The 26,774-nt window shown below is 36.8% G+C and overlaps 1 protein-coding gene across 5 annotated transcripts in view; it reads left to right on the plus strand.

Annotated features, from left to right (window-relative positions):
• KIAA1328 (KIAA1328 ortholog) overlaps positions 1–26,774 on the plus strand; it is a 322,870-nt gene that overhangs the window by 97,593 nt on the left and 198,503 nt on the right. For all 5 annotated transcript variants that reach the window (XM_045065526.1, XM_045065527.1, XM_004752260.3 and 2 more), the window contains one exon: positions 20,464–20,591. In XM_045065526.1, the coding sequence (XP_044921461.1) occupies positions 20,464–20,591 (128 nt within the window). The remainder of the gene's footprint in view (positions 1–20,463; positions 20,592–26,774) is intronic.

Genomic DNA, 26,774 nt, shown 5'->3' on the forward strand with positions numbered 1-26,774 from the left:
CAGATTTTAATATGTATACTCATCACCTGGGCAGCTTAATAAAATGTAGACTTTGATCCCTATCTGGAAAGGGACCCAGGCTTGTGCATTTATTGCATGGTCCCAGGTGATACGGATGCAACTGTCCATGAACAACACAATTTGACTTTCTGCCTAATGGCAAGTTTTTCTCTATCTACAACAGATGGATACATTAAACCCAGTATAGACGAACTGCTAACGTTGAGGTATACCTCTAATAAGGCTGGTATGCACTTGCTTAAGCTTGTTGTGATTGTGAAATATCCATTGTAAACAAGAGTGATAACTAAATGAAGGATTAAGAATTCCTAAATGTTTTATCCTGGCTTCCCTTTTATCTAAATGTAGTACTGGTATTTTTCAGAAAAATGGAAAGCCTATAAGAAAACTACATTTATCTCTTGGGCTGTTTGGGTTCCCTTGAACCCTGGTCTCCTTAACAGAGTGCTTATTTTCTTATACAACTTTTTGGCTGATTCAAGTTTTGACTGACATCTAAATACAAAACAAGGTGTTTTTTTGAGTTAGTTGGACTTTTTCTCACCTCAGACTTCTGGAAAGCATTTGGTTATCAAATTAGAGCAGGGGCACAAATTATTTGGTATGATTCATAGCTTGAATAGGGTAAGTGGCAATGTGTGTGTGTATAAATTTTCTTCTCTCCTGAATTTTTATAAAGGTCTATAACTGAGGATGAACCCTTTCTAAAAAGAGATTCAGTAATATTTCCATGGAAACAGACACCAAAAAAACACACTTTTTTAACTTACAAAATTTAAATAATTATTTATAATTACTCTTGCCCTATACACAAATGTAGTAGAGAATTTAAATTTTACTATTTATAATATAGTTATTTTTGCTATAAGGAGCCATAAGGCATTTTTAAAAGTTATCAAACTGTGCCCCCAAAGCCCCACAGGACTTACAGGAAAAATTAGTTTAAGGGCACAACAACACTTAAAAACATCATCAGTGAAACATTTTTTATAAAAGGGAACCTAATAAAAATGATAGCATTAAGTTTTATATATATTAAGAAATGAAAACATGAATAAATACTGCAATGAATATAGTACTTTACCTTGAAAATACATTCAAAATGCTTGTGGAAGTAGACACAGAAAGGGTTGCACCTTGTGGGTTACTGTAAAATGTGGAAGGGTTGGGGAGATTGCATGGGAAGTTTTAACAGTAGCTGTGGGTGGGTGTGGCTCCTAACACAGGAGGTGGTATCTTCCCTGATACCTGTCTGAGGTATGAGGCTTACAGACCTCTCTTTGTGATCGCTGGGGGTTGGGTCAGCTGGGTGCTGTTTTCTGCTACGTCTAGTATTTCTCCTGGGTGATATTTGCAATTTTCTCATATTATTTCCAAATACATCAAAAACACTTAAAGTTTTTTATGTTTTCAGAGCAAGTGTTAGAGCAGAACTGACAGTTTGTGAAATTTCCCACTTGGAGAAATGAAACTTTTTATTTTATTGCAATTCAGTTGCACAGGCACCAGGGGGAGTAGTAGGTTCACATTTCGCAAGAGCACTGACCAGTGCTTTCCTTCGTTTTGTAGCTGCACATATGGTAGATTATTATCATTTTATGGTTACAGTTATAAGCAATTTGGTAGAAAACGACAGCTAAATTATGCAGTGTTACTTTTATTTGTTTTAATTTTGTAATCTAAATATATTTTTTAAATGGGAAAACAAAAGGCAAAATAATTTTTAGTAGTAAGTAACTCTTCCTGTGGCTTAGTCTTGTGCCACCCAGTGGAGCTTGCATTTCATTTTTAATCGATCTCTTGTGTATGATAGAAACTGGAGCATATAGCTGGGAGTTTATGTCTGTATTCTGGGGAGTGACTGTTTTCAGCCACATTATCATGACTCCCAAGTACTTATTAAAAGGGAGATTTCACTGGCATTTGAATTGACAAATGCATAAATTTAAAAATCCTCCGCCATTCCATAGAGACAGAACATTCCCAAATTTTATTCCAGGAAGCATCCCTAGAAATGCTGCCAAAACAAATTTACTTCCTTAAGCCCTATCAGGATTTGGTACAGTGCTATACAGACTGCTGACTGGGTGTAGGCATCATGGCCCATTGGCATCTTTACATAAAACCCTTTTTTGAGTTGAAGGAGCTAATAATGTGCCAGGGGGAAAATGTGCAGAATGCCTACCTTTGGGACTGGTATATTGAAAGAGTGTGTCAGATAATTGGTACCTAACACATGTGTGAAGGTAACCATAATTCAACTTGGAATACATATCCATTATAAGAGAATATATTTGCCTTGAGTAAAGGGACTAATTTTTTTTGCAGTATTTATTAATTATATTACTACTTGCATTATTAAACCTTTCTTAGATATTTTTCTTGACTTGTTCAGCATTAATACCTGTTAATGCCTGGATGGTGATCTGCATGTCTTCAAACACAGTCTATCATTTATATATGGTCTATATATTTTACAGCCATTACCTGAACTAGGGAAAGATATATCTATATATAGATATTGCTTGATTATCGATAATACTAAATCTAGTAAAGTAATGTAGTGCTTATCATCTTTATTCTATTAATATGAGCATGTCATGTCAGTGATTTTACTAGTATGGGAGGTTATTTAGCATTTTTCATTGCTTTTAAGTTTTTAAATTTTTTTAAAGATTTTATTTATTTACCTGAGAGAGAGAATGTACAAGTGGAGAGAGGGACAAAGGCAGAGAATCTCAAGCAGACCCCTCTCTGAGCACAGAGCCTAATGCGGACCTCCATCTCACAACTCTGCAATCACGACAGTGAGATCACAACCTGAGTCGAAACTAAGAGTCAGATGCTTAACCAACTGTGCCACCCAGACACCCTGCTTTTAATTTTTTTTTAAACAGTTAGTGATACAGATGGAACTAGGAAACAATGTATTTGTTTGTTAGAAAATTAAATGTTACTGTAATCTTTTTGATCCCAGTTAGAAAAAAAGAAGAACTTTTATTTTGATGAATAATATAGTCCCTAATTAATTCAGTATGATTTCTTTTTTATTGTATATGGGTAACCGTAACTTAATTCATTTGTATTATGTCATATGTGATTCTGGATTCACTTCCAAGGGTAATCAAGTCAGGAACTAATTGTCAAATGTTATTCTGTGGTAAAGTAAATTTTACATTTCCTTCAAATGAAAGTGGTACGTATTAGCACTCTCTTTATATTAAAGTGACATTATTCAACAATATTTGACGATGCTCTAAAAAGTAGTAGGTTGTTAAAATTTTTGAGCTGTAAACCTTTGTTACTTAAATATAAAAATCCAACAATATAATTTGAAGATACTAAGAACAATTTGAGAATTTGGAGCTTTAACAATTATCTTACTTAACATTTTATGAATCATATAAGTGATGAATACATGCATATACTCTTCTGGGTAATAATCATATTTGTAACATGGGACTGCTATAGAAACTCACATTACACTGCTTTTCTTGAATATAAGGTCATGGGAAGAGATAGCGAAAACAGTAAGTTTTAGGACATTATCTTAGGAAATATCTGTATGTAATGGTGGGTAGAAGAATGGGAAAGTCAGTGAAAGAGAGTTATAAAGGAGCAGTCAGTAAGGGGAAAGCAAATTGGGTCAGTAACTCAAAAACCGGGGGAGGAGATCCTTTGAAGAGGGAGAAAGTGCCCAGCAAAGAGGATAAACCCCCAAATCAAGTGGTTATATTTAGCAGTTCATAGAGGATATTTGTCATGAATAATGTAAAAATGTCACAGGACAGGGGAGCCTGGGTGGCTTTGTTGGTTAAGTGTCTGCCTTCAGCTCAGGTTGTGATCCTGGAGTCCTGGGATGGAGCCCCAAATTGGGCTCACCCTGACTGAGAAGGGCGGGAGCTTCCCAAGTGGTCTGCTTTCTCCCTCTGCTCCTTACCGCATTTGTATGAACGCTCTCTTTCGCTTGCTCTCTCTCTCTCTCAAATAAATAAATAAAATCTTTAAAATTAAAGATTAAATTGGAATTTAAATTAAATTGGAAGGAGGAAGTTGAGTCAGTAAGTACAGATTAATCTTTTAGAGTTTTAGTAATAATGGGAATGAGAGAGAGACTATTGGCAGCTTAAGAATAAAGTATTATTTGAGGAGAGCTTTTCTTAGGATGCACTTAGTTGAAAACTTAGGGGAAGGAACCAAAAGCTGTTGAGATCATGAGAAAGATAAAAATAATTTATAGAACAGTATCCATGTGACATGGAAGAGAGTGAGGTCAGAAACACAGATGGAAAAGTTTGTCTTAGAGAAAAGTTTGTCTTAGAAAGCATCCATTAGGGGCACCTGTGTGGCTCAGTGGGTTAAAGCCTCAACTCAGGTCATGATCCCAGGGTCCTGGGATGGAGCCCCGCATCAGGGTCTTTGCTCAGCGGGGAGCCTGTTTCCCTTCCTCTCTCTCTACCTGCCTCTCTGCCTACTTGTGATCTCTGTCTGTCAAATAAATAAATAAAAACATTTTTAAAGAATTTATTTTATTCATTTGACAGAGAGAGATCACAAGTAGGCAGAGAGGCAGAGAGAGAGAGGAGGAAGCAGGCTCCCTGCTGAGCAGAGAACCCGATGCGGGACTCGATCCCAGGACCCTGAGATCATGACCTGAGCCGAAGGCAGCAGCTTAATCCACTGAGCCACCCAGGCGCCCCAATAAATAAAATTTTTTTTAAAAAAATCCATTCATTCACTTTTTCCCTCATTCATTCAACATTTATCAAATGCTGAGACCTGAGGGAATGATATATTGAGATGGGAGTTGTTTAGAAATTGGGGACATTCAAAAAGATCCTGTTGGCAATCTGCCTTTTCAGTGAAATGTTTATGAAATACTTGTTTTAGAGAAATACTTTCAGGTTGTACTTAAAAATGAGTAAAAATTTTGCTTCCAAATGCAGTTGCTTAGTTTTTCCACTTAAGTTTCTTCATTATCCGCATCAGACAATATTATAATTTATTTTTCAACTGCCAAACATAATTTAGTAAATTTAAGAGGGGAAGGAAAGCCTATTTGGCCATAGTTGTACTCTTTCTGTTCTTCCTTCCTGATGTTCCAAAATTCTATTCTTTGTAGAGAACATTTTCTCATTCTTTTATAATAGATCTAAATTCTATTAGATGTCCTTCCTTTGAGAATTTCTTGATTTCTTCTGCACTTTTGAAGGATATTTTTGCTGGACATAGAATTCTGGGTTGACTGTTCTTTTTAGCACTTGAGAAATGGGCCATTTCCTTTTGGCCTTCATGTTTTGTGATGAAAATACACCATCATTTGATCCCCCCCCCCTTAAATAAATGCTTCTCTCTTGCTTTCAAGATTTTTCATCTTTGGTCTCCAGAAGTTTGGTTATGATTGTCTTGAAATGGGTTTCTTTGTGTTTATCCTGTTTGGGGCTTACTCAACTTCTTGACTCTTGCCAAATTTGGAAATTTTTCAGACATTAGTTCTGAATATATTTTTCCAGCCCTACTCTCTTTCTGCTCTCCTTCTAGAACTCCAGTAACACGAAAGTTCTATCTTTTATTATAGTCCCACACATCCCTGAGGCTCTGTTCATTTTCTTTTTCAGCCTGTTTTTTCTCTTTTGCTCTGATTGGATAATGAGTATTGTTCTCTCTTCAACTTCACCAGTTCTTCGCTATGTCCTCTCCATTCTGTTGTTGAGTTCATCCAATAAGTTTTTATCTTGGTTATTGTGTTTTTCAGCTCTAAAATTCCCATTTGATCATTCTTTATATTTTCTGTTTCTTTGCTAAGGTTGCTTTCATTTGATTCAAGCATGTCTGTAATTGTTTATTGAAGCATTTCATGATGGCTGCTTTAAAATCCTTGTCAGATAATTCCAACATCTGTGTCATTTCAGTATTGGCATCTGTTGATTGCCTTTTTTATTCAAGTTGAGATTATCCTGGCTCTTGGTATAGCAAGTGATTTTTAATTGCATTCTAGACATTTGGGGTGTTATGATATAGTCTTATTTAATTCATCCCTTTTAGCACATCTTTTCTGACATCACACCAAAGGAGAAAGAATAGGCTTCTCTTCTTTCATTTTAGGTGGAGATAAAAGCTCAGCTCTTCCCTAGACCGCCACTGATTACTACCTTGGACCTCCACTGGCTGAAAAGGGTGGGAGCTTCCCAAATGGCCTCCACTGTTACTGCTAGTAATGTCGTGAAAGTCTTGGCTTTCCACTCAGCTTCCTCTCACAACACCCCAACAGGGAAGGGCACCTCATTAAAGCTAGATGGAATTTGAAATCCAGGCTCTCTATGAGGCCATTACTAATAATCATGAGGCTGAATAAGGTGGAGGAAGGAGGCATTACTGTCAGATAGGGATTCAAATCCTGGCTCCTCAGTCTTCTCAGTAACACCCCAGGAGAGAAGGGGCTATAGGATAGAGGAAAACCTAGAAGTCCAGGCTTCTCGCTTAGTCTGGACTTAGGGGTAAGCTTGCAGTGTTTTGTGTACAACTTTGCTAGAGTAAGGCAGCTCTTGTCTAAAAGTTTTCCACTTTGCTAAACATCCCCCCCCTTTTTTTTGGCTAATGGAACAGGCTTTTCATAGATATTTTGAGTGCATCTGTATCTGTTGTCATTTCTGGGTTGTTGACTTCTTCAACACCCAGTCTAAGATATTTGAAGCAAAAACAAAAGTAATCAATACACCACAGTATTATTCTCCAGATTCTGAGGCTCCTAGCCTCTCCCATCTTCTCTCCATCTTTCAGTACTCTTATGTTTATTTTATATATAATGTCCAGGGCTTTAACTGTACTCAGTGAGAGGAATAGCAGAAATTATGTTTATTGTATCTTACATGGAACCAGGGATCCCACTGTACTAATCTTACTTTTTTCTTTAATCCCCCCCAGGGGACCTGGATGACTTAATCTGCTAAGCATCCATCTGACTCTTGATTTCAGCTCAAGTCTTGATCTCAGGGTCATGAATTTGAGTCTTGCATTGGGCTCCATGCTGAGCATGGAGCCTACTTACACACACACACACACACACACACACACACAGATTTTTTTAAATATATTTGCTACTGACATTGACTCATTTTCTAAACACATCCTATTATAGTTAGATGTCTTAATTTAGTCCAAAAGAGGATATTTTCCCTCCTCCCAGAGCAGACATTGGTGAATTGTTTTAGTAGGCAGGGACTAACTATAGAAAGTTTCTGCTTCCTTGTGGAACTGCTTAAAATAGCAAAAAAATATAGTAGAATTCATTGGCTTTAGCTATTCTGTTCATTATTTTTTTAATTTTGTGATCTGTTTTGAATTTTGTGATCTATTGTTAAACATACATAGATTAAAAAAAAACTTAGGTCTCAGGGATTGTTCTTTTACATGTGGCCTCTGTATTAATTTATTTAATAGTCAGGTGTTAAAATAGTTAAGCCAAAACCTAACTCGTGATTTTAATGACATGGAGGAAAGTAAAACTTTTCTCCATGGATGTTTTGAGCTATTTTTCTGTAGTATTTCTTGAGTGGAGGGTCAAGCAAATAATCTGGTTCTTTACCAGTTTTTAAAATATCATTCTGCTAAACAGTCCACATAAGCTCAATTATATTAGGAACCAGTGAAGTGAAGTTGTTCATAAAATGCTTTATTACCTTCAGTCTTTGCAGCATTTGCTGAGTTTAGATAATAAACCTGCACATAGAAGTTACTTAATTTTTCTCTGAGCAATAATTTACATTCGTGAGCAGTAGACTCTGTCATTTTCAAAGAGGCAAGAAATGAGATATTCCTACTCTTTTTCTAGTTTAACCTTAAAATGTTAGGTGTGGTTCCATTCTATAAGAAATCTCCTTTTTCACTCTAGTTATAAATACTGTTTTATGGATATCATTTGATTTTTACTTAGAATTATTATACTGGGTCATATTTTCGTACTTCATGAAAAAGTGCATGCAACTCTGGCAAGAGTGCTATCCCTCAAGGCCACAGCTAATGGTCTGGCAATGTTAGACTGAACTCAGAAACCGTACTGCAACCATAGGCTTAACAGTGCGCTTGGACAAAGTGGAGGCTGGATATTTGAAAGTAGAAGAGAAAACTGTCCACTTACATTTCCCATGGACTTTTCCCCCAGTATAAATTCTCAAACCCTACAGGTAATGTTTGCTAATTGTTATTACTTCAGCAGCCAGCCAGCCACAATAGAAATGTTATAGTGTTCCGAAAATTCAGAATATCGCTTCCTTCTAAAGAAGAGAATAGGTTATTTCATATATTCTATTTTATTTCTTATATGCTTCTTTCCAAAACAAAAGCAATTGATGAAAAGAGAGAAAAAGGCCTATCATACTCTAAAGATGGGTTAAAAGGGAAGAAGGAGTTGGATAGTGTGTTATCTACTTCGGTATAAAGTAGGAGAACTGGAGGAAGAGGGAGGGGACTGCGAAAGACAAGCACGCTCAGAGTGTGGTCCCCAGAACACCCATTAGGATCACACAGAAGGAAGCTTGTTAAAAATGTGAATCTTGGGGGTGCCTGGGTGGCTCAGTGGGTTAAGCCTCTGCCTTCAGCTCAGGTCATGATCTCAGGGTCCTAGGATCAAGCCCTGTATCAGGGTCTCTGCTCAACAGAGAGCCTGCTTCCCCCCGCCCCACCCCACCTGCCTCTCTGCCTACTTGTGATCTCTCTCTCTCTCTCTCTGTCAAATAAATAAATAAATAAAATCTTTTTTAAAAAATGTGAATCTTGGACCCTACCTCAGATCTACTGAATCAGTATCTGCTTTCTAACAAGATTCACAGGTGATTCCTATGTACCTTACCATCTAGGAAACACTGAACTAGTGGTTCTAGAACTTTACTCCAAGTCTTAGCTCCCTGACAGAGTAATGTCAGGTAAATTGTTAACCATTCTGTGTAGCAAATTTATTTGTAAAATGAGCCTAATAATAATACTTAATCGTTTTTTTCCTTTTGATGAGAATTAAGTACAATAGCTTTAAAACACTTAACGTGTCCCCCAAGTAAAGCCATCCGCAGATACCTATTCCTGGTAATAGCATTTAATTTTGTATCTCTTTTTTAAATTTAATTTTATTTTTTCAGTGTTCCAAGATTCATTGTTAATGCATCATACCCAGTGCTCCATGCAATACGTGCCTCCTTAATACCCACCACCAGGTTCACCCATCCCCCCACCCTCCCCCAAAACCCTCAGTTTGTTTCTCAGAGTCCACAGTCTTTCATGGTTCATCTCCTCCTCCAGTTTATCCCAATTCACTTTTCCTTTCCTTCTCCTAAAAATCCATGTTATTTCTTATGCTCCACAAGTAAGTGAAACCATATGATAATTGACTTTCTCTGCTTGACTTATTTCACTCAGCATAATCTCCTTTGGTCCCATCCATGTTGATATAAAAGTTGGGTATTCATCCTTTCTGATGGCTGTGTAATATTTCATTGTATCTATGGACCATATCTCTTATAAGATAACTCTACTGAGGAGTCTGAAGAAGCTAGAGATGACAAACACAAAAATTATAAGAGCTGGAAGATGAATTGTATGAGGAAAATATAATACCACTGGATTATTTAGTTTGAAAAAGAAGAACAAGGGGTCTCTTAAACTCAGTTTGCATTTCCACTTGGAAATGAATGGTTTTACATAGTAGCATAAATAGTTCAGGTAGACAAAGTCATGTGAGAAAGGGAAATATTATGTATATTGATATTGGTAGTTCATGGAGGTTTTAAATTTAATGACAAGAATGAAACTCTCCTGCTTTAAGATAGGACACAGACTGAGATGAGCCCTTCGTAAGGAGCTTTTTCCTGTCCTTCATGGCTACTGGGAGGCCCTACCAGCTTGATGTTTAGATCTGCTTCACAAAGCATTATACACACGACTTCACTTATTGGCCTTTCAGAGTCTAGAAAACTTGATGTGTAGACAGTTTTCCATGGTCTATATTGTCTGAAATATGCCCTGTCTGAAATGGGAATTTTTTATTTAATATTTTGTTTATTTGAGAGAGAGAGCAAGCAAGAAAGAGCACAAGCCAGGGGGAGAGGCAGACGGAGAAGCAGACTCCCCACTGAGCAGGGAGCCCAATGCGGGACTCCATCCCAGGGCCCGGGGATCATAAGCTGAGCCCAAGACTGACAGTTAACTGACTGAGCCACCCAGGTGCCCCAAAACTGGAAATATTCAAGTGTTAATCATTGTTACCACAGTTTACCTTAATAATGATTGGGAGGGGGTGACATAACAGCCTTCTTTTTCTACAATTCTAGACTAGTTCCTATAACTCAAGAAAGTCTGAATGATTTAAAGCAGCCTTCCAAATGGAGAAAATACTTCTCCTTTGGGTCTAGCTGAAACATGGAACCTTTAAACAAAAGATAAATTTTTAAGCAAGTTAGAAGCAAGAGAAACACATGATTTTCAATAGAACTGCTTTTGTAGCCTTGTCTTTAATGTCTACCATGAGTGCTTGTGTATGTGTGTTTAATATTAGAGTGTGATGTGAAAAGGAAACTTTAAAGAAATAAAAATTCTGGTCACTCTGGCACATTAATTGCCTGCTTTTTAGGATATCACCATATGAACTTTTAATTGTAAGTAAGTGTCCTTCTCTTTAAACCTCCAGTCTCACTGTTTGGTTGGTTTCCTGAAACCTCATGGTCTGCTGATCTGAGCAAAGACCAACTGTCAAGTATCTCGGTCCTAAGTCTGTTGCAGACTCATCCTGTTTTGCAAATCTGCAGAAAGTAAGGTAGAAACTATGATGCTTAGACAACTAAAAAAGCTAGTTAATTACTCTAGTTAGATATCTTTCTGTGGCTCCTGTTTTTGTTGCTGTTTCCAGAAGAAACTGGGTGAGGCATTTGTCTTCTTTTGTAAATGTCCGGAATACTGAGTTTTCCCCTGTTCAATTCAGAGGTTTGTTCCCCTCCCCAACTGATTACTATCATCAGGAAATTGAAAAACACTGTGGCCTTGCACTGAATTTGCTATAAATTTAATTAAAGGGAAAATTTCAGACTTGTATCAGTAGATTGTACTGTCGCACAGAACACAACTTAATAAAAGGGTATAAACATTGATGTGATGCTCTTGTCTAGCTCTGCTAATCAATTCATCTTGGTATCACTTTTTCTTTTACCAATAATCCATTTTTAATTGCATATATCGTCATTGAGTACCAAACTAGTTCTATAATGAGCATCTCTGTTTATCTCAGACAACGTATACTTTTTTTGTGGAAGGGGGTAAAGGAAATGATTGTGAGGTGAGAAATACGACATGGTCAGAAACCATATTTGCTTTAAGATGGGAAAATCTTTTTTTTCTTTTAAGATTTTATTTATTTGACAGAGCAAGAGAGAGCGAGATCACAAGTAGGCAGAGAGGCAGGCAGAGAGAAAGAGGGAAAAGCCGGCTCCCCGCCGAGCAGAGACCCTGATGCAGGGCTCGATCCCAGGACCCTGAGATCATGACCTGAGCCGAAGGCAGAGGCTTAACCCACTGAGCCACTCAGGTGCCCAAGATGGGGAAATCTTATGGGATTAAGACAACTTAAAATTTTTAATGAATCTGTATTTTTTTTAGCCATCCTAAAGAATATATGTCTAGTTTAAAGAATATATGGCCTATGGTTTGTTTCAATTCCCAGCCCAAAATGAGCATGAAATTCAGTAGATACCCCTTTACTTTGTTCATTTTTTTGAAGTGCCTGCTGTATACTAGAGAGATACCAAACTTACTATACTATGAATCCCAGGAGCACACAGGCCACTTTAGGTGATAGAAATACCAAATAATTTTGGCTGTATGCTATTTACCATACTAAAAGTGTTTGACTGCCTGGGGGTTCAGAGATGGAGGGAGAGATGGCGTAAGGGTAAATTTGAAAGGATAATCGGGAATTTTACATGTAGAAGGATCAGCAAAACATTCTAAGTAGAATACAGAGAACGTTCCATCTTTGAGTGTTAGGTCGTGTGTAGGTGTTCAGAGTGAAGGGAGTACCCACCGTAGTGAAAATCTTCATATTCCCTGGGAGTCTTGTGTCTAATGAATTGCATTAGAATTGGAGCCTCATGGTCCTCTGTTTTTGTCTCAAGGTGACCCTAAGTAACACATCTCTTTTTGTCCAGAAGCTTCTCTCTTTGATGTGAAAAATAGCATAACTGCAGTCTACCAAAACAGTGGGGGAGATGGTGAATAACTAAGTAATGTCAGACTTGTGTCCTGGGAAGGGTCACCAGTAGACTCCTCAGCTCTGCATCTTTAACGGGCATGGCCTCTGCTGCTCTGGACACAGTTGACAACATCTTTTTTATTGATTCCTTTTCCTTGGCCTGCCCTTTCTATGTTATTGTTATATTGGCCTTCCTCTCTTCTCACATTGAGAAGACTTCTTTCTCCAGGTGGCTTTTCCTGGTTCCTCAGTCACTTGTTTCCTTGGGGAGTGCTAGCATAATAGTACGACATGACATAACGTTCTTACCATTATTTCCATCATTTGTTATTTTAAATACGTATTTGATTACCTGCCTTTCTCCTGGATGATAAGCTCCCTGCAGGAGACAGTGTTGCTGGTGTTTATCACTATATATCTAGCATCTGGCACAGTCTCAAATGTTAATGTACTTAGTAAATGTGTTTGTTCTGTAAATATTTATTGAGTACGTATTATGTAGGCTAAGGAATTTGGCAATAAACAAAACATGAATATTCCTGCTCTGTGGAGCTTACTCGTTGAATGAAAAAATGAATGATCGGATGAATGAATGAAACCACCCATTCCCTGAACAATGTTAAACACTCTTGTGTTCAGCCACCATATAAAAAGTGATTGACTCTCAAATTCTCTATTTCTACAGATATCTATTCTTTGAATTCCAGGCTCAGGATTCCAAGGGTCCTTCATTAGCCATCTCGAGTAAATGTGCCCCAAGCCTCTCCAACTCAGTGTGTCTAAAGCTTGCTCCCCCATCACTGAAACCTTTTCTTTATTGTGCATTCTCTGACTTGGTAAAGGGAACTGTACATCTAATCATACATCTTGTCAGACAGTTTGTAGCTGACAGTGTCTTAAATTTCCCTTTGAAACCCCAGCCCCCCCTAATTTCTGTCACTGTTCAATTCAGGTCCCTTGCATCTCTTGCTTAGACTGTTGTAGCAAGTTTCTAACTGGTTGCTTTAATTCTGGCCTTAAGTTTTCCAGTCCACCCTTTATATGCCTACCAAAGATATCTTTATAAAAAGCAAATTGGTTGTAAGACATCACTGAGTTATATAGAAATAAAATTTGATAACTTAATATAACATTCCAGATCGGCCCCTTTTTGCCTCTGCAGCCTCTTCACACATTCTGCTTCCTTGTGACCAGTTGACCCTCCCTGCCATGCTATTTGCAGTTCCCTTCGTGTGCATGTCAGTTTCATCTCTCCGGGCCTTGGCTCCTGATCTTTCAGCTGAGGGTCCGCCCCTATCCTGCCTATTCAGTGCACCAGTATACTCCTTTTCCAAAATTCATTTTTAGGCTCATATCTGCTCAGCTCTGGATTCTTTTCTTACTGCCCCCCTGCAATATTGTCTAAGTAACAACATACCCCCACTAAAAAAATAAAAATAAATCTCTATTGTATCCTGTGGTTAAATGCCTCTCCTAGAACTTTATCCTTATTTCTTTAAATCTCTTTCTCTCAGCCTCTTGATATAATTTGTTCACCTTTATTGAGACATTTTTGACATACAACATTGTGTAAGTTTAAAGTGTACAGCGTGATGATTTTGTATATGTATATATTACAGAATGATAATCATAATAAGGATAGTTTGCACATCTGTTACCTCCCTTATTTGTGTGTGTGTGTGTGTGTGTGTGTGTGTGTGCTGAGAGCACTTAAGATCTCTTCTTTTACCAGCTTTCAAGGATACCGTACAGTACCTCTTGTTAACTATAGTTTCTATACTGTACAGTAGATTCCTTAGAACTTACTCATACTGTAAGTTTGTATCCTTTGACCACTGTCACTCATTTCCCCCAACTCCCAGCCATTAGCAGCCCCCAATCTACTTCTGTTTTTATGAGTTCAGCTTTTTAGATTCCACACTATAAATTACTTCACTTTGCATAATGTCCTCAAGTTTCATCTATATTATTACAAATAGGAAGACTTCTTCCTTTTTTAAAGCTGAATAATATTCCTTTGTGTGTTTGTGTGTTTCACATTTTTTTAATTATTAATTTTTTATTTTTTATAAACATATAATATATTTTTATCCCCAGGGGTACAGGTCTGTGAATCGCCAGGGTGTTTCACATTTTTAACTCCATCTTTTTTTTTTTTAAAGATTTTATTTATTTATCTGTCAGAGAGAGAGCGAACGAGAGCGAGCACAGGCAGACAGAGTGGCAGGCAGAGTCAGAGGGAGAAGCAGGCTCCCTGCAGAGCAAGGAGCCCGATATGGGACTCGATCCCAGGACACTGGGATCATGACCTGAGCTGAAGGCAGCTGCTTAACCAACTGAGCCACCCAGGCGTCCCTAACTCCATCTTTTGACGGACATTTAGGTTGCTTCCATGTCTTGGCTATTGTCAAGTAATACTGTAATATAGTAATTACTGTAATGCAGTAATACTGCAGTGACCATAAGGGTGTAGATATCTCTTTTAAGATCATGACTTCATTTCCTTCAGATACATACCCAGAAATAAGATTGCTTAATCATATACAGTACTTCTTTTTTTAATTTTGATGGGAAGTTCCATACTGTTTTTCATAGTGGCTATACCAGTTTACATTCCCACCAACAGTGCACCAGGATTCCTTTTTCTCTTTACCTTTGCCAATACTTTTAATCTCTTGTGCCCTTGATCTCTTTTCAGAAAATCTCTTGAACGTATGCTCTGTGCTTTGCACTATGCCAAGTGCTTTTCATTTATTAGCTTATTTATATTCATAGTTGCCCTGTGAGGTGAGGTAGGTATTATCATCTCCAGATGAGGATGTCATAGAAGTGACTTATCCAAAGTTACATTATTATTGAACGCCAGAAAGTAAGATTTGAGCCAAGAATGTTAGGTGACACCAAAGCCTGTGCTCCAGGCACTCTACATTACTGCCTTTCTTAAGTGACTGGAAGAAAACTTGACAAGCTTTTTTACTCTTTTGCTCCCCTGGATATGCCTATCTTTGGCTTAAAGGATAGGTTTCTGTTGGTATATAGTCAGAGCATACTAACAGCTTGTCACCTGATTTAATGACCATGGATCCAAGGAGTTGTAGAGAGCTCTCAGCAGTCTGACCTGATGCTTCTGATTTTGCTTATCCCCACAGAACTTGTGGTGGAAGTAAAAAGACAAGAAGAGACTGAACGATAGTTGAATGAAGAAAACAAAACAAAACAAAAATACAACAAAAACAAAGTTTTTCTTCAACTAGTTATTATTATATATTCAAATATGTAGAAAAGTTGACAGAATAGTACAGTGAACCACCATATGTATGCTATCTCGATTTCACAGTTGTTGACATTTTGCTCTATTTGCTTCATGTCCTCTTATATATTTGCTTTTATTTTTATTATAAATTTACATAAATATATATCTGTATAAACATATAGATATGACTTAAATATATAAAAATTTATTTGCTAATTTTCTTCTGAGCCAAGTGTCATATGTCACCCTAAATACTTCACATTCATCTCCTAACAATAAGAATATTTCTCTTCATGAACCACATTATGATACTTAGCAAAATTAGCAGTAATTCCGTTACATCAACTGTTGAGTCAATATTCCATTTTCCCTCACTGTCCCAAGAATATCTTTTATAGCTGTTTTCCTCTGAGTTATAGTCTAGTCATGGTCCATGGGTTGCATTTGGTCGTGTCTTCAATCTCTAACCTCCAACCCCCATGACGTCGACTCATGTAGAGCTCAAAGAGCTTGAAGAGTACTTTGTGAAATCTCCCAAATTCTGGATTTGTCTGATTGGTTCTTTGTACTATAATTTGTTTCTTTGTCCTCATTTCTTTGAAGTGGGAGTTAGGTTTACAGATTTGATTAAATTCAAATAAAACATTTAGCAAGAATATTTCATAGGCAATATTGCCTACTTTATATATTAGGAGGTACGTGATTTTTTTTTGTTTCACTATTAGTGATCTTAAATTAATTCACTTTGGGTAATGACTACCACATTTCACTCTGGTAGTCATATGAGTCAGTGCTCATATTGTCCCAGATTTGACTAATGAGAGTCTCTTCAGGGTTGCTTCTATTCCATTTTACAAGGCCCCATCTATTTCTCTTCACATACTTTTTTTTTTTTTGCAATATAGCATAGGAACATGTTTCAAGCTTGCTTTGTATTCTCCACACCCCAGGATGGAAATTAGCCATTTTTCCAAGTTGTGGTGGTTCCAGAAAAGGAGAATTGTTGTGCTTTTTATTTGTTTTGTTTTTGTTTTTTAGTTTAATGATTCTCCCTTTTTTCCCTGCCATACAGACCTTCCTTCATTGAGTTCTATATTAAATCAGGATTACTAACAGATTCCAGTATCCAAGGCAAGAATGGAATGGGGTAAAGTAGTGGTCTTTGGTATGCCAGAGGAACTCTTCTAGCTTAAAGCAATCACTTCCTACTTTGGCAGCCTACTAGTAAAATATCCTGTCTCTGGTCCTTCTCCCTCTACCTATGATTTTTCTTTTTCTTTCTCCCTATCTCCCTATTTATTCTACATTGACCTTTACTTGTATTTACCTATGTAAAGGATTTTGGAGTTAAGTGTTTAAGCTTTGCAAAATGACCATTTCCGGCAGCTGTTTCAGCTAATTAATTTGATGTTTAGGTTTTGATATGATCTTGCTTAATATTAATTTATACTTATCTTAAGAAGGTTTCTTTCGCTGATGAGGCTGTGATGACTGCTGTTTCTTTCAGTTCTTGAATGGTGGTTGGCCAGATTACCTGTATGTTACATGTATTTTTTAAGATTTTATTTATTTGTCAGAGAGAGCACACAAGCTGTGAGAGCGGCAGGCAGAGGGCAAGGCAGAGGGAGAAATAGTCTCCCCACTGAGTAAGAAGGCCAAGGCAGGACTCAATACCAGGACCCCGGGATCATGACCTGAGCCAAAGGCAGACCCCTAACTGACTGAGACACCCAGGTGTCCCTGTATGTTAGATTCTTGTCAGTCATGGTTTGGGTGTACACCTTCCCTTAGATTGGATTTTCTACACCTGTTGCATTCTTTTCTGTCATTTGGCCAGGATTGAGTTAAATAGGTATTTTTTTCCTCACTGTACCCCAAATCAGTGAAGACAGCATTTTACCCACATTTTCCTTGCATAAATCTCTCTCTCCAGATTGGGGTGGGCAGTGAAGTCTCATTGTGTTAAGGGATGAAGGAAAATTACTGGATTGTTTGGATTTTCCAGGAAAGGGGGAGCATTTCAAAAATCTGGTGAATCAAGACAAATATAAAAAACTGATTAAGGATAGGACTGCCTGTTTTTATACTTTGCCACATAGCATGTGTTTAAGTGAATTTGCCTATAATTTGTCTTCAAATGCTGACATTTAATTCTTAGGCTGTACAATTGTGCTGGCTTTTTCCAGAGTAAAATTCTTATTCTGTATCCAAGCTAATATGTTCATCTACTATAAACATTACTGTCTATGGTAACAGCCAGGCTAAAAAATTCTTTTTATATATATCATAGCTGACAGGAACTCTTGGGACCATCACACATCATTCTTGTCTTTTGAAGCTTACTGACAAAAGGCATGGCAATGTAAAACCAGCCTGATCTGAAATAGATTGACTTTGAAATCATATTAGCTTATACAGAACACTGTTCATTCTATTGTTATTGTTTATAAGATACTGAGTATTCAACAAGCTTTTCTAATTAATGTATTCTTTAAACTTAGTAACCTACCCTTTTATTAGAACTGCTCCTCTTCTATTAGCTGTCTCTGGCTCCTTTTTTTGTTAAAGGTTAATAATGAGAATAATGAAGCAATTGGTTATTTATGCAGTCATGATTGGCAAAAGTTATTAGAACAGGAACCTGCCCAGAGGCGATGATTAGGTTATGAAAATGTTAAGGAATACTGAAACCAGTCACCATTTTTGACATTTATGAAATACTGTTCCCACCCTTAATCATGATGACCTGTTATAAAAGAAATTATACAGAATAATCTCATTGGACAGTAATTTCTATACCAACAGCATACATTATTTAGTGCAAAGGGGGAGATTTGGAAATGATCTGAGAGAAAATTGGGCCTGGGGAGGAAAGTACCACAATGAGAAGAAACAGAACTCTCTCTTGGGTGGAACTGTCTCCCACACACCTAATCTACAAAGTTAGGTGACCTTTCCAATTAGCATCTTCATCTTGAGCACTTTGCAAGTTTGAGGAGCTGTAGAGGAGGATATCCCTAGTTAGGCTGCTGTGTTCTTCATGAAAAATGTAGAGAGATATATGGGCAGAAAATTTCCTGATGATGGTTTTATTAATGAAACACTGACTTAATTGACATTATAGAAAAACAAAATAAGACAAAAACCTAATCATAATTCCTTTATGTTTAGTATGGTTAGAACTTTCTTTGTAGATTAGGCACTAATTTTTACCACAGCACTATTATCACTTCTACTCTGCATTTTTTGTAGCAGTTTCTTTAAGATAGAGTACATACAATAAGATTTGCCCTTTTGAGGTGTGCAATTCAATCTATGACCATACCACCCTGAACGCACCCAGTCTGGTCTGAAGTGTGTAATTCATTATTTTGAGAATATTCCCAAAGCTGTGTGAACGCAACCGTCTAATTCCAAAACATATTCATTACCTACCCCACAGAACCAGTACCCGTCAGCAGTTGCTCCCTATTCTCCCTCGCCCACCCCAGCTGCTAGCAAACCCTAATGTACCCTCTGTCTATATGGATTTGCCTATTCTGGACAGTTTTTCCCTTCAGCTTTTCTCATGTAATATGTACTTCAGAAAATTGGAGAAGAGGACAAAAAGGGAACATGGATGAATTAAAAAAATAAAATGTGATCTTGTATACTTAAAACCAAGTATTTTTTCCCCTAGTTCATTAGAATAAGTATTTAAAACAATGACAAATCCCCCACATCTTTATATACATAAAATCATACAATATGTGGCCTTTCATGTCTGTCTTCATTAGCATAATGTACTCAAAGCTCATCCATTTTGTAGCATGTAGCAATACTTTGTTTCCTTTTATTTTCCTTTTATGGCTGAAGAGTATTCTATTATATAGATATACCACATTTAGTTTATCTATTAACACTTGATGACACTTGAGTCGTTTTCACTTCTTCACTATTATGAAGAATGCTGCCCTGAATATTCACGTACAGGTTTTTGTATGGACCTCTGTCTTTTATTCTCTTGTGTTTATACCTAAATGTGCAATTGCTGAGTCATATGTAACTCAATATCTAACTTTTGAGGGTACTGCTAAATTATTTTCCGAAACAGCAGTGCCATGTTACATTCCCATTAGCAATATAAGAGGGTTGTAATTTTTCTACATCCTTGTCAAAGCTTTTTATTGTCAGTCTTTTTGATGACAACCATCCTAGTAGATTCAAAGTGGTATCTCATATTCTGTTCTTGATTTGCATTTTCTTAATGTTTAATGATATTGGGCATATTTTCTTGTGCTGCCTGGACATTTGTATATCTTGGGAAATGTCTATTCAAGTTCATTGCCCATTTTTAATTACGTTAAGTAGTTCCTTACTGTTGAACCGTGCAAGGTCCTTATATATTCTGAATACCAGTCTCTTATCATCTCTATGATTGGCAAATATTTTCTCTCATTCTGGAGGTTGGTTTTTCAATTTCTTAATAGTGTCCTTTGAACCAGAAGTAGGTTTTTTGTTTTATTTTTAAAATTTTGAAGTCCGATTTCTATATTTATTCTTTGGTTTCTGTGTCTTCAGGTGACCATTACCTAATCCAAGATTACAAAGATTTACTTTTTATGAGTTTTACAGTTTTAGCTCTTATGTTTAGGTCACTGATCCATTTTCACTTAGTTTTAGTGTATGGTGTGAGATAGGAATCTAAATTCATTCTTTTGCATGTTTGTTTTTATTCGTTTACATGTAAAGATTTCAGAGAGAAATTTCTGCTCAAATGAGATGGCCGTTGCTACTCTTTGTGAGTTATTGTTTTCATGATTTTTTTTGGTAGATATATGTACTGTGTTCATCTACTTGTGCTCTCATCAAATACGGTTGCATTTTTGTCTCTCCTTTGTTTACTGGAATCTGAAAAGCAGTACTGATAGATACAGTTTGAATCAGCTTTTTCGTTTTTTCCCTTAATTTGCAATCTCACCTCTTCAGCTACAGTATAGAGAATGCCAAGAACTTCTAAGTCTCTATCAGAAATATCTATCAGAACAGCAAGAGAAGCTCACCATGTCTCTCTCAGAACTTGGTGCTGCTAGAATGCAGGAACAACAGGTAAGCATCTTTATTCTTACCTTTTCTTGACTTTAATGGATTAGCAAGATGTCAGAAGGAGCATTTGCCTTTGCTTTGAGTCACAGAATATAACATTGTCTTAAAGCATATAAATATATCATGTGATTGAATTGTGTCATTTACTTCTTTTTTTTTTTTTTTTCATCTCCTGTTCCTGGGGCCCAAAGGTCAGGAATGATTACTTAAAGCAGGCTGTGGGTCAGTGAGAAAGCTCCTACTTGTCTGAAACCACAGCAGAAATGGTAAAGAAAACTCACTACTCTGTTGCTTAATGAAGAAGATCACGGGGCTATTTGCTACCCATTGTCCTTATGGAAAACACTAATGAGCCTTTCCTAACTCACGTTTTACATTTTTGGAATAATAAAGTGACTGGTGCCTTATAAAATCTTTAATTGGAGAAAACTGAAATATTTTGCATGATTTTATATTTGTATGTATATATTAATCACATAAGTATGTATGAGAGTCTTCATATATAAATCTACATATATATCATTAAATGGTATATATCGTATAATTAAATGTTCAGAACCCTGCCAGTCGTAATATGAAACAAGCTCTAAAAACTTATTTCTTGCCCTCTAGCAAGTGATACTTTGTATCTGTTTCATATCCAAATGAGTTTAAATCTTCAAATGAATGAGAATAGTAAATGTTATATACTAAAACATTGTAGAAGAAACTGTGCAGTAGGGCGTAAGCCATTCATATTAAAGCCTGGCGAATGTGCTAACATGCTATCTCCCCCTTGTGAATAATATCACAAACCTGTGAATGGTTTTTTGCAGTGCTTCTAAAGAACATCATTGCTGTTTAGCCTAGAGACCACTACCTCAGATAAGTTAAGAGTTTGGGCCAAGAAAACTTCAGTTTTGAACTTGAAGTTTAGACTCATAGAAAGGTTAAGATAATAAATAATAATTTTGTTGGAATGTTATGTAGCTCAGACCTATAACATATCCTTGTTTTGAAGTCACAACATTGATAAGAAACGGCCTCACCTGGCTGGCTTGGTCAGTAGAGCATGCAGCTCTTGATTTCAGGGTGGTGATTTCAAGCAGAAAATGGCCAAAGTATGAATGGCTTATTTGAGAGCTTGTTTGGAGGTTCTAGCAGGGGAGCGCAGCTACTTGTATACCCTTGACCGAAGAACGGTCCTCTCCTCTATCGGGGAAGGTCGTCCTCTTCGACCGAGCACGCAGCTTCGGGAGGGACGCACATGGAGTGGTGAGGGAGGAAGGGACCCCCGCCTAGCCAGCCAGATCAGCCGAATCAACACTGGCGATCAATGGGGTGACAGATGTCACAGCCAGATCGCCCTCACATCCTGAATGGCTTATTTGTATCCTAACTTGAAATCATTTCTTTTGTTCTGTTTTCTGAAAAACCTAGATGAGGCAGAGGATGGTGGCAGCTAATCTTGATGGTTTGGCTGGATTTTTCCCTGCCTCTTTGAAAGCAGGGCAGGCAGTTTTTAAGGTGGTCCTTCTGTGTTGTTCTCGGGTAGGTTGGAGAAAATTGTACCACAAAGATCAGATTTCTGACCTTTACTCTTGTATTACCACTCCTTCCCTCTGTGTGACAAAGGTGTGTTGGGGGCACAAAAATGAAGGGCAGCCCATTTTTCAAGAATATTGGAGAGGAGGAAGAGGGTTTTTCGGTTGCCAGTGTAGAGCCTTAGGACCTTAAAGATAGAGACTGAGAGTCAAGGAATAATCATAAGATGGCTCTGAAGACATCCAGGGGCTTCGAAAGACTTCTAGATAAGTAAGCCTCACTCTTTTTTTTTTTTTAATCTACTTTTGCAATTGGGGGGAATCAAAGTTTCTCGGTATTAATGTTTTTATGTTTAAGTTAGTGATTTTTAAAGGTTTCACTGAGACCCATCGTAATTAACACTGACTAACCTTAACTTTGAAGAACAAAACTAAAAAAAAAATCACTAATGATAGAATGAAAATGTTGGCCAAATATATGGAGAGAGCACTCTCAAAAACAAAAACAAAAAAGATACTTTTGAATTTTCATTTTGACTTAGTCATGAGAAAATTTTAAAGCCATGTTTTCAGGAAGTGCCTGATAGTCAAGTCATTATGTCTCATGTGCAATGAAAATGAAATTCAAGTCACTTATGGGCTCTGCCACTTGAATTTAGGGAATATAAGTTTCTTTTTGAATGCCAACTGGAGATTGTCATCTTGCCTCCTGTGTATCTGTTTTGTTGTGACAGACTTCTTTTACCTAACAAAGGTAAACACCTTCTCATTTCCTTTCATGGGAATTGGGTAAGTTTGGTCAACAAGTTTGCTTTATGTCAGGAAGGGCATCACTGTAATAACTCTGCTTCTGAATGAGGATGTCAGGTAAATATTAAATTTTATTTGTTCTCAAAATAAGGTATTTTTTTAATTTAACTGATGTTCAGATTTTGTGATGGAGATGGCAGCAGTTCATTTTTCATGAGGCATTTATTTGATTTTAAGAGACTTTATGTTTCTTCTTTGCATTGTTGGCATCTGGCTCAAATTGCATGTAAATTTTGCTTATAGTTTAATTAAATCCACAGTGCTCCAGAAGAATGCCCTACTGTGTGATTTTCTTCTTTGACTTCTGCCATTTCCTTGAAACTACTCCATTTACAAGGTGAATGCTTTCCTGTTTCTCCCTCATCCTCTTTCTTGCTATGCCTCAAAGGTGAATTTTCTCATTTATTTAGCCTGGATTCATTGTGGATTCTAGAAATATTTTTCACTTGTTCTATATAGATGAAAATATTTCATTGATGTGTTTCTTTTCTTCATTTCCCTATCTTAAAAAGTAATTCTTACCCATAGTATAACCATGGTCTTAGATGTGGGAGGATCTACTAACTATAGTTTTGTCCTACGTACATTTTAGAATATAGCTTTTCTTTTCTTTTTTTTTTTTTTTCAAAGATCTTATTTATTTGCCATAGATAGAGAGAGAGAGTACACACAAGCAGTTAGAAAGGCAGACAGAGGCAGCAAGAGAAGCAGGCTCCCTGCCGAGCAAGGAGCCCGATGCGGGACTCAATCCCGGGACCCCGGGGTCATGACCCGAGCCAAAGGCAGCGGCTTAACCAACTGAGCCAACCAGGCGTCCCTAGAGTATAGCTTTTCTTATCACAGTTGAGTGTTATTTCTCTTTTGTGGATCTGAACTTAATGTTACCTCAAACTATGATGCTTATAACTTCTACTTTAGTCTTAATAGGCTCTACCACTTTAGAAATGTTACAGTATTTCTGAAGTATTCTTTATATGAAGAGAAAGCCTAGGTAGCATTTTGAGTAGCTTCTCCCATTGTCACTCAAAAATGTTGGTATGTAAGCCTACCTAATTGTTTTTCTTACCTCTTCATTTTTTTTTTTGTCAAGAAGATATAAAAGGGAACATTTGGAATCTTCTTGAGATTTCCCCTTTTCTATAAAGTGGACAAAATCATTATTACTTTTCAGCCATGGGCAGTAGATATTAATGAATCTCTGCTGTTCTGATCTGGTAAAAGGCCTTTTATAGGAACTTTTCCATCTTGTTCATAATTACTTGTTCCATATTTCTTAATTTGGGTCTGGGTCATGGATTGAACAGAATTTGAAAAATACTAAAGATAAATCATTGCTGAGTATATGTTTAATGTTTCTCAGTGGTTTCTACTACCATTGTCTCCATAGTTTTGTAAAAAGAGTTTTTGTTGTGCTTAGGGCCACAGTACCTTAGGACTACTTCCTATTCCGTGATTACTTTCATCTATTTTTTTTGGCTAAATTTTTCTTGTTGTTGTTTAACTACCATACGTAGTCATGTGGCAGTTGAGTTTCTTACCATTTTAATTCTAATTTTATTCATTTTAATAAGTATTTAATGTGTAATATTTATTTTATTTCCATCTAGTACTAAGCTACCTTTAAATTTGTTATAAGAAGCCCAAATTTTATTGGCTTCACCGTACTTCTGACAAACCAAATCAAAGAAAAAGTCATGCTTTTTGGGTATCTATAACAGAATGTCTGGCTCAATGTACTAAGCTCACAGAATAAAAGATCTATAGAGATAACAAGAATATGATTAACAGCTGACTTCTCATCAGAAACAATAAAGGATGGGGCACCTGGGTGGTTCAGTGGGTTGGGCCGCTGCCTTCGGCTCGGGTCATGATCTCAGGGTCCTGGGATCGAGTCCCGTATCGGGCTCTCTGATCAGTGGGGAGCCTGCTTCCTCCTCTCTCTGTCTGCCTCTCTGCCTACTTGTGATCTCTCTCTGTCAAATAAATAAATAAAATCTTAAAAAAAAAAAAAAGAAACAATAAAGGAAAGAGGCAGTAGGTTGGTATAGACAGACAAAGAGCTAAAGAGGGCAGGGTGAGGGGTGCTGGGGAACAACCTAGCAGTCAAGGAAAGCTATCCTTCAGAAGTGAAGTTGAGATAAAGACAATCCTAAATTAAAAACGTAAACCTGGTGATTCACAGACCTGTACCCCTGGGGATAAAAATATATGTTTATAAAAAATAAAAAATTGGGGCACCTGGGTGGCTCAGTGGGTTAAGCCGCTGCCTTCGGCTCAGGTCATGATCTCAGGGTCCTGGGGTCGAGTCCCGCATCGGGCTCTCTGCTTAGCAGGGAGCCTGCTTCCCCTCTCTCTCTCTGTCTGCCTCTCCGTCTACTTGTGATTTCTCTCTATCAAATAAATAAAATCTTTAAAAAAAAAATAAAAAATAAAAAATAAAAACTTATTAAAAAAAAAAAAAAACGACTGAGAGAGCTGGTTGCTAGCGTACCTGCCTTACAATATATACTAATAGAAGTTTGTTCGTATGAAAAGAAATGACATAAAATGGTGATTCAAATTCACTGAGAAATAGAGCACTGGTGAAAGTAATTATGTATCCTTCTTTTCTCAAATAGCTTAAAAGATACTTGAATAAAACAATAATTATAAAACTGTATCATTGAGTTTATAAGATATAAAGATGGTATGTGTGTCTATTTGCACAAGGGGAAGAGAGTAGAAGAGAGCTATATTGGAGAAAGTTTTCTGTTACTGGGATAAAACTCTTTATTCATAAATAATATGATCTTGTATGTAGAAAATCTTACAGAATCAGAAAAAAACCTGATAGAGCTAATGAATGAGTTCAGTAAGGTTGCAGGATACAACAAGATCAATAGGCAAAATAAATTTTATTTCTCTTTACTACCAGTGAACAACTTAAAAAATGGATATATATTTAATGAAAGCAGTGTAAGACTTATACACTGAAAACAACAAAACACTGCTGAGAGAAATTAAAGATCTAAATAAATGGTATTCCATGTTTATGGATTGCAAGACTCAAGACTGTTAAAGTGTCAGTACTTTCCAAGTTAATCTGTAGATTCATTGCAGTTTCTATCAGCTTTCCAGCAGATTTTGATAATTTTTTTTGCAGAAATTGATAAGGTGATAAAATTTATATGGAATTACAAAGGAATAAGAATAGCAGAAAACAATTTTGAGAAAGAAGAGCAAATTTGAAGATTATTCTTTATAATTTCAAAATTTACTCTAAAGCTACAGTATAATAAAAATTTAACCTAACTCACATGACTTTTCCCCCTTGCCAAAACCACACAACCACAAGGAATGTATTCTGTCAACAACCTGAAATTGGAAGCAGGTTGTTCTCAGATATTCCAGATTAGAGCCGAGTCCAGCTGACATCTTCCAGTCTTAGGAGAAACCAAGCAGAGAATCTAACCAAGCCTGCCTGGACTTCTGACTTACAGAACTATCAACTAATGAATTTGTGGTTTATTTTAAACCACTGCATTTGTGGCAATTAGTTATGCAGAAATAGAAAACAAGACATACAGTATTCACGAGATTATGGTTCACACCATCTATATGATGGGCATATAGATCAATGCAACAGAACTATGAATTCAGAAATAAACTCTAGCAATTATGGTAAATGATTTTCAACAAAGATGCTCATGCAGTTCATTGGGGAAAAAATAACGTTTTCAGCAGGTAAATTGATAGGACAATTGGACACTTACAGAAAAGATAAATTTAGACCCTTCATACCATCCACAAAATTTTTTTTTAGCCATCCACAAAGATTAACTTCAACATTATTCCAACATTAAGGATACCTTTT

Source organism: Mustela putorius, unplaced genomic scaffold (genome assembly GCF_011764305.1).
Source record: "Mustela putorius furo isolate JIRA1106 unplaced genomic scaffold, ASM1176430v1.1 tig00003858_pilon_pilon_pilon, whole genome shotgun sequence".
In the NCBI taxonomy this organism is placed as follows: domain Eukaryota; kingdom Metazoa; phylum Chordata; class Mammalia; order Carnivora; family Mustelidae; genus Mustela; species Mustela putorius.